General features: G+C 38.6%; 1 protein-coding gene and 1 long non-coding RNA gene across 6 annotated transcripts in view; one reads left to right on the forward strand and one right to left on the reverse strand.

Moving 5' to 3' along the window:
- Positions 1-17,353, forward strand: part of rasal1 (RAS protein activator like 1) — an 82,148-nt gene that overhangs the window by 62,746 nt on the left and 2,049 nt on the right. Inside the window, exons 16-19 of the mRNA XM_073909994.1 lie at positions 5,420-5,592; positions 8,046-8,183; positions 9,862-9,997; positions 14,101-14,221. Of these exons, the coding sequence (XP_073766095.1) occupies positions 5,420-5,592; positions 8,046-8,183; positions 9,862-9,997; positions 14,101-14,221 (568 nt within the window). The remainder of the gene's footprint in view (positions 1-5,419; positions 5,593-8,045; positions 8,184-9,861; positions 9,998-14,100; positions 14,222-17,353) is intronic.
- The window catches only part of LOC141375566 (uncharacterized), a 66,989-nt gene that overhangs the window by 32,993 nt on the left and 16,643 nt on the right, over positions 1-17,353 (reverse strand). The window lies entirely within an intron of this gene.

Below are 17,353 nucleotides of genomic sequence, written 5' to 3' on the forward strand. Positions count from 1 at the left end.
TGTATTTTCATACTTAGTTAATGATTTATTTTTCATTACTAAATTAAGTATCGAATTATTTACAAACTGTTTGTATTGAAGAGTAGTTGAGGGTTTTCAGGACCATTCAGAATGAGTTAGTAAATGATTAATAAACTAATGAAATCAACATTTATGTCTTATTATTCAGGCATATATTAATGGTTAACTAATATGTTAATAAATGCTTTATTAACTCAACTTCATCTAGTTTTGTGATCTAATCTAAAGTGAGGACTATTTATGCTTTATAAATCCCTTATAAACAACAAATAAAGGCTCAGTTAAATTCTAAACAGGAAAAAAATACATTATTCATTTCTCTTCATTTAAAGATACACAAATGAAACTGTACTTCAAATAAAAAATAAATCTTTGCAACCTGATCTAAAATAGAATCACTGTAGAGTTTAAACATTACATCTTATTATAATGTTAAATTATTATATTGTTGTTTTATCCAGTTGGATGTCGTATTTTGACGCTCCTGTTATTTTGCAATGCTTTAACTTTACAGTATTTTTACTTTTTAGAAAGATTGCACATATTATCGTTCATTTGATACTGAGCCTTTAATAGTCATTTATAAGGCATTTATAAAGCATGAATAGTCCTCACTTAAGGTTACAAAACTGCATGAAGTTGAGTTAATAAAGCATTTATTAACATATTACTTAACTATTAATATATGCCTGAATAATAAGATATATAAATGTTGATTTCATTAGTTTATTTATGATTTACTAACTCATTCTGAATCATCCTAAAAACCCTCAACTACTCTTAAATACAAACAGTTTGTAAATAATTTGATACTTAATATAGTAATGAAAAATAAATCATTAACTAAGTATGAAAATACCATTATTGAGCACATTATATAGGGGCTTATAAGGCAAGAATACAGCATTTGTAGCTGCAGTTATAAACTGCTTACTAACACTTATTAATGTAGAGTTAATGCTTAACAAATAATGAATTCTCTATTTGCTAATGCTTAATAAATGATTTATAGTGTGTAGTTATAAAGTGTTACCGATATTTTTTAATACACTAGTATTCAGCTTAAAGTGACATTTAAAGGCTTAACTAGGTTAATTAGGGTAAAGTTAGGGTAATTAGGCAAGTCATTGGCTGTTTCTCAATATGCATGCTTCAGGGGTCTTGCGTCCTCGCGTTCTCGTGTAACATCATCATCAGCTGCCTAAGTTCAGTTCCAATACTCAAGGCCACAAGAACAGAGGATGAGTGAAACTTCCTGGATGTTGTAGGGTCCAGCCAGTTGGTCCAATGACGGTGTCCACTGGTGGATGAAGGTTCACTGCATGTTCGGTCTTTCCAGTGTACAATGTTGATTTACTTTAAACTTAACTCATATCTGACTCCAATTTCAGTATGAGGTGGTTTAGAATATTAATATATTTATCCTCGTTTTATCTGACTCCAATTATAAAACATTGAGAAGATTATTTTGTTTCCGTTCACATTATTTTAGATTATGATTGAATATTCTCTTCGGTTCATTATTTTATGTTATTCTCGTTCGTTGGGATTCCTATAACATCCTGAATCTTGTACCGGCCGAGTATACAATCTCTTAAGCACAAGCGTGTCAGTCTTGGTCACTAAACAGTGGCGATTAACCGCTATCCTAAAAAGGCAGAACCCTACTTGCTCAGATTAGGATATTTTTTATGCGGTCCCCATAGATCTGCTACCTCCTAAATCAAACAGAGCTATTTAGTCATATAATGATCATTACTATAGAATTAAGCAGACCAGTCGTACTTAAACTATTAGTAACTTTGAATAATCACTATACTATCTAAATAGTGTTATAAGTTTAACAGGTGAAGGTATATCCCCTTAGATATCCTTTTACAGTCTAAGTATACATGAATTAATGCCAATGTGTTAGTCGGAGCTCTAAAGACATCGTATAACGTGCCGCAATGCTCCGTCTACCGTGTTTTAGTCCGCTACTAACCTGTACAGGGGCTTGTGGTGTTATGAAATTACCACAATCTACTAGAGCAGTGGTTCTCAAACTGTGGTACGTGTACCACTAGTGGTACGCAGGCTTCCTTCTAGTGGTACGTGGAGGAATGAAATATGTCATGTACATGCTACACACATTTCAAAATGTATAAAAAATTATGTATTTAATATGTCATATATGACATATAGCCTATATTTCTGATGTAATCTGCCACGTTTTTTAACTGTGCAGAGTTGTAGCTGCTTTACTGCTCATTTTGGTGGTACTTGGAGAGACAATTTTTTTCTGAGGTGGTACTTGATGAAAAACGTTTGAGAACCACTGTACTAGAGATAATAACACGAACTCTGTTTGAATAATTCAAAACATAACAATTATTAGTCAGCTAAATGTGTATTACGCCAATTCATTCAGTCAATTCATAAACGATCAATACAAGACATCAAATTATCAAAGATAAATCCAAGATTAAATGATGCATTCCTGACTTCAAAATATACATAACATGGAGCGTATGCTCCATGTTACGGGCTGATCTGGGTAAGCAGAATCGCCCTGAGCCTTTCTCAAACCTCATTTAAGTAATCCAAGAATCCCCTCAAGGAAGGGGGTGTGTAAATAACAAAAGGCATTTGCATTTAGTGCTGCATATAGGAAAGTCACACCCTTCACAGTGGTTTAAAAGATGCCTGAAGTTATATATTTATTGTTTTGATTATGTCTATTTCTGAGAGAATGAGAGCATTGTACCAGTCGCACTGAGACATTTTAAATGATATCAGACATGGTAGATAAAGTCACTTGGGTTAATTTAGAACATTCAGACTTTGAAATGACTATAGTGTGAGTTGGGGTGGTTGAAGTCGAGTTTCAGCGGATTCAAATGTAAATGTAGGGGGAGCTGGCTTTTCCCGCATTCCCACCTGCTGGGTTGTGGAGTCAATTGTCTCTGTTTTCGACTCATGTTTGAATTGTCAAAGACATCTAAATATTTCTTACAATGTGTTCTTGATATTGAGGACGTACCAATGCATACTTGAGCACTGAACTCGCTCTGGAAGTCCCAGAAGTCATTGTGACTGGAGGTGGGAAGTGCAGCATTTTATTTAGATTTATTATTAAAGTTCAGAGATTTAACTTATTTACCTCAGGAGTTTCCCCGGAATTAAACGGTGAAAGTAAACATTACCATGGACATCTTAATAAAGGAATAAACACATTAAGGGTGTAAACACATCAATAAACACATCAATTTGTTTGCTGAAATTCGTATTAAAATCTGTTTTATTTATATTATTATTATTTATATTTATATTATTATTAAATTTATTTATATTGTGCAACGTATATTTATAATGTTTTTATGCAAAGTATATATTTTTAAAAGGGGGAAACAATAAATGGTTGTATGAAGGCTGTAATGTTTAAATAACTCACCATTTAAAACGCGTGAAGGTCATGTGACCATCAGGAAGAACGCAGCATCTCATTTCTCAAAGGACGCGTTCTCTGCCCTCGCGGTCTCCTGAGTTCGTTCTTCCGAGGAAACCTGGCAAGACCGGTCTTCACAAGAACGCAAGTCAATTCTCTGCGTTCTTGGAATTGAGAAACAGCCATTGTATAACAGTGTTTTGTTCTGTAGTGTCAAACTCAGTTCCTGGAAGGCTGCTGCCTGGAACAGTTTAGCTCCAACCCTGCTTCAACAGGCTTACCTGTAGGTTTCAAAAGTCTACATGGCTGTTTCTCAATCTGTGTTCTCGCATCCTCGTTTTCTCGTGTAACGTCATCATCAACTGCCAAAGTTCAGTTCTAAAACTCAAGACAGTGAGAACGGAGGACGCATGAAAGTTCCTGGATGTGTTCTTGCTATCGAGGATGCTTCAATGCAGACTTGAGCACTCTAGAAGCCCCAGAAGTCATCGCTACAGGTTTAAGGAGGTGGGAAGTGCAGCATTTAATATAGATTTATTATTAAACATACACATTTTTACAACTAAAATTCCATGACTTTCCAACACAATCTCACGCCAATTCGTAACTTTTTAATAGTGGCTGATTCGTATGAATTCGTCCGATCTAATTCGTACGATTTAGTACGATTTGCTCATCCTCCAATGACGGTTGGCTTTAGGGGTGGGGTTAGGTGCCACACCTCCTTTTTAAAATCGTACAATTTCGCACGACTGAACTCACGACTGAAATTAGTCACTAAACTGGCAAAACGTAAAATACTTACGTTTTCTTGTGAGATCAGGCTGGACTTTTTCCGAATTTTTTAAGTACATTTTTATAACGTAGTGTTTCATGTAATGTCTACATGGTAAATAATAGAACTCCCCTGCTGTAGTAGCTAATGAACAGACAGTGATCGCTCTTAAGAGATAACTACTTACTTGGAGCATGTCTATGGTGTCGAATTTTGATTAGTCAATCAACTTAAGTTGCATGTTTTTGGACGGTGGGAGGAAACCGGAGAACCAGGGGAAAACACACGTGAGCACGGGGAGAACGTGTAAACTGCACAGAAACGTCAGCTAGCTTGGTAAGGACTAGAACTAGCGACGTTCTTGCTGTGAGGCAACAGTGCCAACCACTGGGCCACCGTGCCAGTGATATGGAGCTGAGGGTATTTATAGTGGATATAATTTAATAACTCCTATAGTATTGAAACAAGTGAAGAGTGAGTAAATAGTGAGAACATTTTAAACATTATTTTGTGTAATTTACCATGTAATGTAATGTGTATTTATATAGCGCATTTATTGTGTATGGCCATACACCCAAAGCGCTTCACAATCATGAAGGGGGGGGTCTCTTTACACCACCACTAGTGTGCAGCACCCACTTGGATGATGCGACGGCATCCACAGGACAACGGTGCCAGTGTGCTCACCACACACCAGCTATTGGTGGAGTGGAGAGACAGTGATAGAGCCAATTCGGTGGAAGGGGATGATTGGGAGGCCGTGATGGGTAAGGGCTGATTAAGGGACTTTGGCCAGGACACCGGGGTTACACCTCTGCTCTTTACGAGAAGTGACATGGGATTTTTAATGACCACAGAGAGTCAGGACCTCGGTTTAATGTCTCATCAGAAAGACGGCGTCCCCTTCACTTTTACTGGGGCATGAGGACTCACACAGACCACAGGTTGAGCGCCCCCTGCTGGCCACTCTAACACCACTTCCAACAGCAGCCTAGTTTTTCCATGTGGTCTCCATCCAGGTACTGACCAGGCTCAGCCCTGCTTAGCTTCAGTGAGTAACCGCTCTTAGGCTGCAGGGTGATATGTGTACCATCTGACAATACTAAACTTTTCATCATATACTTTGTTAACAATAATATAAGTGTTTAACGTGTGTGTGTGTGTGTGTGTGTGTGTGTGTGTGTGTGTGCGTGCAGTGTGTGAATCTCGTCAGCGCGCTGTGTTTCTGCCGTCGGTCATCATGAAGGAAGGTTTCCTGCAGAAGCACAAGGCTGAAGGTCCTCAGCTGCTCAAACGCTTCACTTTTAAGAAACGCTATTTCTGGCTGAGCTCAGAGTCGCTGTCCTACGCCAAGAGCCCCGACTGGCAGGTTTGAACAATCTCACACACATCACACTTACTTCTGTTTACATTTCAGTGTTTCCTAGTTTTGTTTGGAAGTTTGTTGCCACCCTGGTATAAATATAGAGGTGAAGTCAGAATTATTAGTCCTCCTGTATATTTTATTCCTCAATTTCTGTTGATAGAGAGAAGATTTTTTTCAGCACATTTCTAAATAGAATAGTTTTAATAACTCATTTCTAATAGCTGATTTCTCTTTGCCATGATGACAGCACATCATATTTGACTAGATATTCTTCAAGACACTAGTATTCAGCTTAAAGTGACATTTAAAGGCTTCACTAGGGTAATTAGGGTGAAGTTAGGGTAATTAGGCAAGTCATTGTATAACAGGGGTTTGTTCTGAAGACAATCCAAAACAAGTATTGCTTAAGGGGGCTAATAATATTGACCTTAAATGGGTTTGAGACGATTAAAACTGCTTTTATTCCAGCCAAAATAAAACAAATAAGACTTTCTCCAGAAGAAAAAAAATTATTTGGGGGGCAAATAATTTTAACTTCAATTGTATATAAGGTAATTGCTTGAGTTTATTTTTAATATCCACAGGTTCAGCTAATATGTTGTAACATCTACTTCATATCAGTGTAATATTTAACATAAACATAACTGCTTTCTGTTTTAAATTATAAAGACTTTATTGGCATATTCCTTTGTCTCATATATATCAAAAGATAGAAAACATGCCATTTTGAGAAAAAAAACAGACCATGTACTAATTAAGTTAAACAAAATTTGTATATATTTTCTGTGCAACTAACTTATTAAATAATATAGGGGGTATATTAAATTTTGGAAATGACTCGCGTACACATACACACTCACTGGCCACTTTATTAGATACACCTTACTAATACCAGGTTGGACCCACCTTTGCCTTCAGAACTGCCTTAATCCTTTGTGGCATAGATTCAACAAGGTACTGGAAATATTCCTCAGAGATTTTGCTTCATATTGACATGATAGCATCACACAGTTGCCGCAGATTTGTTGGCTGCACTACCATGATGCCAATCTTCCATTCCACCACATCCCAAAGCTGCTCTATTGGATTGAGCTCTGGTGACTGTGAAGGCCATTTGAGTACAGTGAACTCATTGTCATGTTCAAGACACCAGTCTGAGATGATTGAGCTTTTTGACATGGTGCGTTATCCTGCTGGAAGCAGCCATCAGAAGATGGAGACACTGTGCTCATAAAGGGATGGACATGGTCAGCAGCAATACTCAGGTAGGCTGTGGCGTTGACAGGATGCTCAGTTGATACTAATGGACCCAAAGTGTGCCAAGAACATCTCCCCCACATCATTACACCACCACCACCAACCTGAACCGCTGATACAAGGTAGGATGATCTATGCTTTCATGTTGTTGAGGCCAAATTCTGACCCGAGCATCTGAATGTGTCAGCAGAAATGGAGACTCATCAGAGCAGCAACGTTTCTCCAATCTTCTATTGTCCAGTTTTGGTGAGTCTGTGTGAATTGTAGCCTCAGTTTCCTGTTCTTAGCTGACAGGAGCGGCACCCGGTGTGGTCTTCTGCTGCTGTAGCCCATCCGCCTCAAGGTTGGACGTGTTGTGTGTTCAGAGATGCTCTTCTGCAGAGCTCGGTTGTAACAAGTGCTTATTTGAGTTATTGTCTCCTCTGACCTCTGGCATCATTTGCGCCCACAGAACTGCCGCTCGCTGGATATTTCCTCTTTTTCAGACCATTCTCTGTAAACCCTAGAGATGGTTGTGCGTGAAAATTACAGTAGATCAGCAGTTTATGAAATACTCAGAGTAGCCCGTCAACAACCATGCCACGTTCAGTCTCTTAAATCCCCTTTCTTCCCCATTCTGATGCTCAATTTGAACTGCAGCAGATCGTCTTGACCATGTCCACATGCCTAAATGCAGTGAGTTGCTTTCATGTGATTGGCTGATTAGAAACTTGCGTCAACGAGCAGTTGAACAGGTGTACCTAATAAAGTGGCCGGTGAGTGTATATACTCTATTCTCTTGGAATAATTTTTTTTTTTCCTCAGAAAAAAACATGCAATTTTGAGTCATAAAAATGAAATAACTTGATTTAATTTGACTAATTAAATGAAAATTGTATACCTTTTCTGAGCATCTAAGTGTAACAATATTTACACGTCTTTTCTTTAAATATTTTTATTTTCAGTTAACATTTATTAATCTATTACAATAAACTCTGTGTTGATGGCTTAAGTTTTATTTAACAGTCATGATCCTGAGAAGCTGCTTAATAATCACTAGAGGAAACCGCATGATTGGCCATCTGCCTGACTCTGCCGCTCACACACATTCACACTCTATAACTGTGTGTGTGTGTGTGTGTGTGTGTGTGTGTGTGTGTGTGTGTGTGTGTGTGTGTGTGTGTGTGTGTGTGTGTGTGTGTGTGTGTGTGTGTGTGCAGGTCCGCTCCACCATCCCCATTGCGCGTGTGTGCGCGGTGGAGCGTGTGGATGAAAATGCCTTTCAGCTGCAGCACGTCATGCAGGTCATTACACAGGACACTGATGGACAACTACACACCACATACCTGCAGTGCAAGGTGAACGCACACACTAATGTGCAACTACACATCACATGCACTCACAGTCATAGACAGAAAACACAGACTTACACACACACACACACACACACACACACACACAGAAACTTGTCTTTCTGAATTGAGGAGACACTCTATAGTATACTGGTATTACTATACTTGAGGACCACACACACACACATTGGGCACTATCATACACCCGGCGCAATGTGGCACAAGGCGCGGCGCAATAGTCTTTTGCTACTTTCAGCTCGGCGCAAGGATCATTTTGAGGTGTTGCGCCACACTGTTTAAATAGCAAATGCATTTGCGCTCAAATGTGCGCCCATAGGCATTCTGGTCTTAAAAAGCAGGCGTGTTTTGGCGCGTTGCTATTTTGAAAAACTGCAAATAGTCTGATCTTTAGACCAGAACAAAGTCGGTCTATTGTCTGGCGCAAAGTGCGCCTGGCTTACACACTACACACAAGATGCAGAGCAATACACAAATATCTTTACATATGAAAAATATATAATATCTTAAGGATATATATATATATATATATATATATATATATATATATATATATATATATATATATATATTTGATATAATAAGGATATATGTAGGATAAAAATATAAATGATTAAAATATTACAAAACATTAATTTCTTGCCTACATGAATATAAAAACCACTGCCGTCTTACTTTCTTCATCTCGGGAGGCTTTTTCAGTTCATTCATAACAATTTGCTTTTGTATAATGTTATTATTATTAGCAGTATTATTTATTATATCCATATTTATATTTGTTTTATTAAAAACAAGCTTAGATTTGTCCACCTGTCAGGTTTTAGACCATATGGGGCACAGCAGGTGTATTTGGAATTAACTCAGTATTTTGAGCACACTTTGTTATTATTGTTCATTTATTCGTTTGCTGGAAATTAGAACTGAATTTAGAAATAGTTTTGAAACAAATCTCTGCACTTAACAAACAAAATTAATTATTTATAGGCTAATTGATGTCTGTGCGGGAAGGTTTCCCTATCCACGAGAGCAAAAGCGAAAGTAAACTTACTTTACGTCATGTGCGCTTATGGCGCGACGCAGCTGGCTCTTAAAGGGAATGGGAGATGAGACTCTGATTGGTTTATACTCAAAACACACATATAACTCATTAAGAAAATAAACTCAACCCTTTTAGACCATGCGCCATGGTGCAAAGCGCATTTTCCCGTCCTTAAATTAGCAAAAATGCGTTCTGACACGCCCTGAAAGCATTTGAAAATTGTTTTGACCGTCAAAATAGAGCCCACACTCTCTCTTTCTCTCTCTCTGGGTCAAACGCAGATTTGATCATCAAAGCATTAATAAATCATATTCATGAATTAAGATCATGTGGATTTTTAAAATGAGATCTTTCAATGATTAATAATGCAGATCTGCTGGTAACTCTTAGGTGAATCAGACGCTACATGTTTAGAAGCAGATCCAGATCTCATATACTGTATGATTTTTCACCATATCTATAAGTGGCTGAGAACAGATGAGGGGGGAGAATAAATCACATTTCATGCAGATGTGTGTTCAACAAAGAGTCCTGTGGTAACATTACATGTCTTTACCTTTATTTTTTTAGCCCATGGTGTGTGAAAGTGTTAACATTTGTGTATGTTTGTGCATGTGTGTGTTTCAGAATGTGAATGAGCTGAATCAGTGGTTGTCTGCCATCAGGAAGGTCAGCATCTATAATGAACACATGCTGCCGTCGTTTCACCCTGGAGCTCATCCAGGAAACAAGTGGACCTGCTGCCTGCAGCCTGACCGCGCAGGTGTGTGTGTGTGTGTGTGTGTGCATGCGTGAAATAAGGAATAACTGACAAGAGCCTGTTAAATAATTAGAAAACAATGCAAACGGGCAGATACAGCTAATACCAAGTTAGAATAGCATGATTTTCAAAGTAGTCGTGTCACAGATGTTTTCACACTGCTTGACTATCTGGGCTTGCCTTTTGTCGCTGCTTTGTTTACACTGCAAGATGGATCTGCAACAGGGACTTTCACATTGCATGACTTTACAATAGGAAGAATCGCCGACAACTTCGTTCAAACTTTGTCTCACAGACAAAAACACGTTGTATTTCTTTTGTTTTTAACTGCATAAAGAGAAAGAAGCCTTTAATGGGGTAGAAAATGTACATATTTGCTCACCTGGGTTTGAAGGGAATTAGCAATTTCTCCTTAACTTTCTTTTTTGACCCATGTTGCGATATTGCTCACATAACACGTCAAAGAGACACGGGTGCTCCTGCCAAATTATCAATAGTTTTTCCTTCATTTCTTGAGTCCTAATATACTAAAAATGAGCGCGCACACACACACACACACACACACACACACACAAACACACTAGTCTAGTGAATGCTGCTCTCTCAAAACCTGTGGGGTTTTGGAGACGTCTGCATCAGCATATGGGGCATTAGAACAGGACGTGTGTTTGGATATAACTTAGTTTTCTGACCACACTTCATTATTATTGTTTATTTATTCCTTTGTTGGAGATTAGAACTGAACTAAACTAAATTAAATCTGTAGGCTGATGGATGTCTCCTTACTCCACCAAAGTAAAGGAGTAAAGAGTAAAAGTGAAGAGAAAGTAAAGAGGCTGAATGGAGGAGGCTCGTTCTTTATCATCGCGCTGCAGATGCTCTGTTTAACTGTTTTCTCGCTAGTGAAGCGTTCAGTTTTTACACAAAGTCAGCCATGTAGATAGCAAATGCACCATGGAGCGACGCAACTGACTCTTAAAGGGAATCTGAGATGAGACTCTGATTGGTTTAATGCACGTTATGCTCAAAACACACCCAGAACTCATTAAGAGAATAAGCACAACCCTGTTAGACCATGGGCCGAGGCGCAGAGCATATTTCTCCGTCTATAAAAAAGCAAAAGTGGATTTGGACACGTCCTTAATGCTTTTGCGCCACTTTTTGCCTAGATTGTGAAAATAGAGCCCTATGAGTGAGTGAAAACCTGATATGCAGATATTCTGACTCTGATTGGCTATTGTCATTTTCCTCTCTCGTCTCAATTCTGCCCAGTAGTGTTTATTTTCAGCTCTAGGTTTACCTTTGAGCTGTTCCAGCCAATAGCACAAAATCAACCATTGGAGGGGCAGGGCTAAAGAGAGTAAAGCCCCATCTGATTGGTCCAATTTATATAAACAACCAATGCATAAAATAACAGATTACACATGCTTGTGATATGTATATTGCATATACTATTGTCACGCTCACAATAATTTGATAAATTGTGCAGCCCTAACCTCAGGTATATATTCGTTTCTAATAATTCAAAGCTGCTTCCTTGTTCAGATGTTGTATTCGAGACGCAAACTGCTCCGTTATGCAAGACTAGTTTTTCCCACATCTCCTCTAAAGCCTTCTGTTGTGTTTTGATGTGATCTTTTGACTGTTGTCGCTGTGAAATAACTGAAATCATTCACCCTAGTGACATGGATTTGTAATGCGCTCAAAACCTGCCGGAACTACTTTAGATGTGCTGTTTACCTGACAATAACCAAATACTTTAGAGTGCTCATCAGCCAATCAGAATCGAGCATTTGACTGTCGTTGCTGTGAAATAGAGAGGGGTCTGGCTGCAGACCTGGGGCCTGTTTCAGAAAGGAGGTTAAGTAAAAACTCAGAGTATTTTAACCCTGAAATGAGAGAAACTCTGGGTTTTCTGTTTCAAAACGGCAGGTTTGTTAAACTCGAGAAAGCAGGGTAAGTCAAGCCTGTTTCTGAAAGAGAGGTAACTTTAACTCAGAGTCAGTTACTGTGGTAACTTACTCTGTGAATCTAACCTGGTCAGAAGCAGGTTTTATTCTCTAAACTCTGAGTTTCTGTCAGTCTCCTCCCCTTTTTTAAAGATGAAGCGGTATTTCTCGCCTTAGCCTTACGTTTCCACCCACCTATTTTAATGGCACAAGTGCATTAATTAGGCTAAATAAAGAATTAATTGACGCAGCTTCTTCTACCACAGTAAATTCTGTTATTACTGTTGATATTTGGTGCCAGTTTAATCAGAAAGTGACGATTTTTTTCTCTTTGACTCGTTGGATGGAATTTTATTCGCATCTTTTATGCAATATTCCAGTTTTGCACATAAATTTATGTAATATATTTGGATGGAAACATAGCTATTGCCTACATTTTAGTCACACACAGAAGAACTGTACGAGAATGGCTTATCCTTTTTTAATAAATAATTCAATTAAATTCACCTTCGACATGCACTGTAACTAGATTAATGGGATTATTATTCTTTCTAAAAATTATTTTTAGTACTGCTTACCTTCTAAATGTTATATTAACCTCTATCACTTGATCAATAAAAAAGGCAGGCACACAAGTGCACTGTTAAATCATTTAAAACTAATAAATGTATAAAAAAGTTTAGAAAAAAAATATTAACGTCACAAATTACATTACTCATTTTATTATACTTAAATATTTAAATACTTAAAAAGTGAAATTAGGCATTAACTTGAGCAGCTGTTTTCCCACGCTAACTGTGTCTTCTCTTTACTGATGGTTGCTTCTTTTCAAATATATACGCTCAAATTTGCTATAACTTTGCATGAGAACATCAAGTTCAGCTGGAGAAAGAAATGCTGATCTCTTTTATAAGATATTGCCATAGTCACTCGTAATGTCTGCGCTCCATTGATAATGCCTTTTTAAAGTCACGGTGTGCGCGCTTAACTCTGAGTTGGTCTACTCGAAGTTGATTGACCCAACTCAGATCAGCTGTTCTGAAACCGAAAACTCAGAGTTTTTAATCTCTCGGTAAATCAACTCAGAGTTCAAGTTTAAACTCTGAGTTGTTTGAACCTCCTTACTGAAACAGGCCCCTGGTGCATAGCAATCTGGGCTGCATCCAATGCTTTTTAATGGGCTCACCTAACCCCACCCTAACCCTACCCGTCGCTAGCTCCATTTGAGTGCATTGTGTCTGACATTGCATCGCTGAGTGATGCAGTCTCAGCTTGCATCATAAAGACTGCATCCAGATACTATTGGTGAAAAACCTCAAATCACTCACCGTAGTGATATAGAGCTGTAATGCGCTCAAAACCTGCCGGAACTACTTTAGCTGTGCTGTTTACCTGACAATAACCAAACACTTTAAAGTGCTCATCAGCACTTTAAAGTGTTTGGTGTAGTGTAAGTCGTAATGCTCTCAAAACCTGCTGGAACTACTTTAGTTGTGCATTAATCTGAAAATAACGGTACATCTTAGAATGCTCATCAGCCAATCGGAATCAAGCATTCAGCAGCAGCTTTTAAAGCAGATGTACAGTACAGTGACCTCAGAGATGACAGTAGGCTATACTGCAATGTTTTTGCATGGATGTTTGTTGTTGTAAAACTAATGTCATATATGTATGGATTCAATTTTAATTCCTTTGTCGTTAAAACGCAAAGTCTAGAATGGATTTCTGTCAATTCCAGGGTCCTTAAATTAACTTTACACGCATTTTATCAAGTCGCTGAACACATTTGTGTGCAAAAATCCAGGGTTTGAACTTATGTTAGTGCATTCTTCAGTGCAAGTTTTGCTAATATCTGGCAACACTGCATCTCTCACTTTATAATTGTTTTTTGCTTTAACCCACACTGAAAAAAATATTCATTGGATTTACTAATGTTTTTGAGGTGAGTGGTTGCAAACAATTTATATGAGCTGAATTTAAACAAACAAATTAAGTTGAACATTAGTACATTTAATTTGTTCAAATTCAGCCCAAATAAATTGCTTGCAAACACTTATAGCACCTGAAAAAAAGGAGAAAATCCATTAAGTTTTTTTTTCAGTGCATGTATATGAGTGCTGTGCTGTTGTGAAGTTTGTGTGTGTGTGTTTGTTTCAGCGTCGGGCTGCAGTCGCACTCATTCTGCTGTGACTCTGGGCGACTGGAGCGACCCGTTAGATCCTGACGCTGAAGCTCAGATCATCTATAAAGAGCTGCTGCAGGGCCGAGACAAACTCAGGTGTGTGTGATGCTGAAGACGTCCAGCAGGAGGCGCTGCTGTATTCACTCAGACTGATCTGAGGCCAGTCATTCACTTTATACTGAGATGTACTCCTTCAGTGCAAGAAAAACTATTTATACATTGAAAAATCAAAAGTTTTAGAGAAAATTTTGAAGTATTTTTTTTGTGTATTGTCTATTATTGTGTGAGCCATCATGATGAAAATACTATAGTAATTTATAGTAAAGGCTGCTCAGGTGTTAGCACTGTGGCCTCACAGCAAGAAGGTCGCTAGTTTGAGTCCCGGCTGGGCTAGTTGTTATTTTTGTGTGGAGTTTGCATGTTCTCCCCATGTTGGCATGGGTTTCCTCCGGGTGCTCCACAGTCCAAACACATGCGCTATAAGGGAATTGATGAACTAAATAGGCCGTAGTGTGCGATAGTTTATGGGTGTTTTCCAGTACTGGGTTGCAGCTAGAAGGGCATCCGCTGCATAAAACATATGCTGGAATAGTTGGCGGTTCATTCCACTGTGGAGACCCCTTACAAATCCGGGACTAAGTCAAAGGAAAACAAATGGATGAATTATTCATTCATTAATTTTCTTGTCGGCTTAGTCCCTTCATTAATCTGTGGTCGCCATAGCAGAATGAACCGCCAACTTATCCAGCAAGTTTTTACGCAGCGGATGCCCTTCCAGCTGCAACCCATTGCTGGGAAACATCCACACACACACACATTCATACACCACGGACAATTTAGCCAACCCAATTCACCTGTACCGCATGTCTTTGGACTATGGGGGAAACTGGAGCACCCGGAGGAAACCCACGCGAACGCAGGGAGAACATGCAAACTCCACACAGAAACACCAACTGAGCCGAGGACCCAGCGACCTTCTTGCTGTGAGGCGAACATGCTACCCACTGCGCCACTGCCTCGCCCTATGAATGAATGAATAGTAAATACTACTGTTTTTGAACTATATATTTATCCAATGCAACTTAAGTCACTTTAAGTCACAGTCCTAAAACTATTAAACAACACCCATTCCGGGTTAATGTTATGCTTATTTCACATTACAGTGATGAGATGTAGTAGATAAAGAAATACTAATTGTCAATAAAATCTAATTTTAATTGTTATAAAATGAGCAATTTTGCTATATAAGTGATGACACAATCGCATATAAGAGCACTGTATTTTTGCTCCGTAAGACACCCACAGTAGCTTTTTCTACATTAAAATGTTAATTTAAAACTATATAAAACCAGTGCATTGTACAATAAGACTTTTTTTTTCTACAAACATTTAAATGTTGTATTTCAGAGCTCAACAAAAGCAGTGCATTGCTTCAGTAGACTTCTTCTACATTAAGACTAAGGCCCCGTTTACACTAGTACGTTTTAGTTTCAAAACGGCGTTTTAGAATGAAAAGGATCCGCGTCCACACTAGCGTTTCCGAACAGCTCTCCATCTACACCAAAAGGCTGAAACGCACATCACTTGACCACACACACACACTCTCTCTGGAAAGCGCTGCAGCCTATCTACCCAGATGAGAGCTGTGCTAGTCGGAGTGTTCATCAAGGATCTCCCGCTGAATCTAATCTCACTATATTTATTAAACGTGATATTTAATTTATCTTGTTGTCTTTATCTAACGACATATTCCCTGACTTTGGTCATTGGAATCTATTACTTGTTCTCAGGTAACGTGTTTTGGCTAAGCGTAAAAATAGGTTAATAATTAATCTAACCACGTACATTCTGTATATTGACTGATCGCTTGCCTTTATTTCCTATAATGTATAAACTTATTGTGCGTTATACTTTCATAATGGCCAATATTGATTATTAAAACTGATATTCAGCATAAGAGAGGGTATGTTTCGTATTTTCACTGAAATTGAAAGGAGGCGGTGATGTTATAGGCTCCGTTTTGTTATATATATACACACACAGTGAAGATGACGCTCATATATGCAGCACAACGCCTCAACATGTCTGCTGTCTAAGTTGCTAATATTAAACTGAAAATAGGCAGTTCCTTAAATCATGTTTTCATTTTATTGTTGAGAAAGTGAAACAACGTAGCCAGGGTGATGTGAATGAAGTTATAAAGTACACTGTTCCCTTTGAAGATTTACCCGTGTCCTCGGTTGTCTGTTTACCATATCAAACTGAGAGAGAGAGACTGCAGCCTTGATCAAACTTGCCAAGTCTGAACTTACAAGAAGAGGATCCTGGACTGAACTGTGTGTAACGTTAGGCTACTTAATATTGAGGAAAAGCCCTAATCATTAGGGCGAATTTCGGCAGCCCTGCCTCTGTTTTCAGATGTCTCCGTTTTCCCCCATCCACACTGAGTTTTCAAAACGCTCCGTTTTCAGCACTCGAAAACTCCAGCGTAGTGTGGACGGATGGCGTAACTGTAGCAAAACGTATGCGTTTTAAAACAAAAATGCACTAGTGTAAATGGGGCCTAATTCATATGCCTCTTTGGCCCTTCGTTTGGGATGCTTTTCATGAATCGGCCCCCATGACAAACTAATTGAATAGCCCTGGCCTACTCCCCCAACAACCCTGAACCCAACCTTCACAGTACTGTAAAAATATTAATTACCGTTACACTGTGTCATAAAAAAATGCTGCTATATTAATGTGCAAATCGCACTTCCGCCCAGCCGCATATCTGATTTAGACTTTACCGGGAATCACAGCACTATGTTAGCTGACCAATCAGAGCCTCTTGAGGGCGGGCCTTTCAGAGGAACTAGGAAACATGACAGTGGTTTTCATGTTAGCTGAATAGCTGTATATAATCAAAGAAAGATTTATGAAAAACGAATGTGGTTTTCAGTGAAGCATGAGCACACATTGCTTTGCGTCTTATAAACACAACCAAGCCTTAAAATATACTCCGGACCACCCCTTTAATGATATTTTCATTATCAGTCATCATGAAACATGGATTCTCCTACCACTGCTATGCTGATGATACCCAGCTATATCTCTCTTTTCACCCTGATGATCCCTCGGTTCCGGCTCGCATCTCAGCCTGCCTGTTGGATATTTCACACTGGATGAAAGATCATCATCTTCAGCTGAACCTCGCGAAAACGGAAATGCTTGAAGTTTCTGCCAACC

The sequence above is a fragment of the Danio rerio genome, chromosome 8 (assembly GCF_049306965.1).
Source record: "Danio rerio strain Tuebingen ecotype United States chromosome 8, GRCz12tu, whole genome shotgun sequence".
In the NCBI taxonomy this organism is placed as follows: Eukaryota; Metazoa; Chordata; class Actinopteri; order Cypriniformes; family Danionidae; genus Danio; species Danio rerio.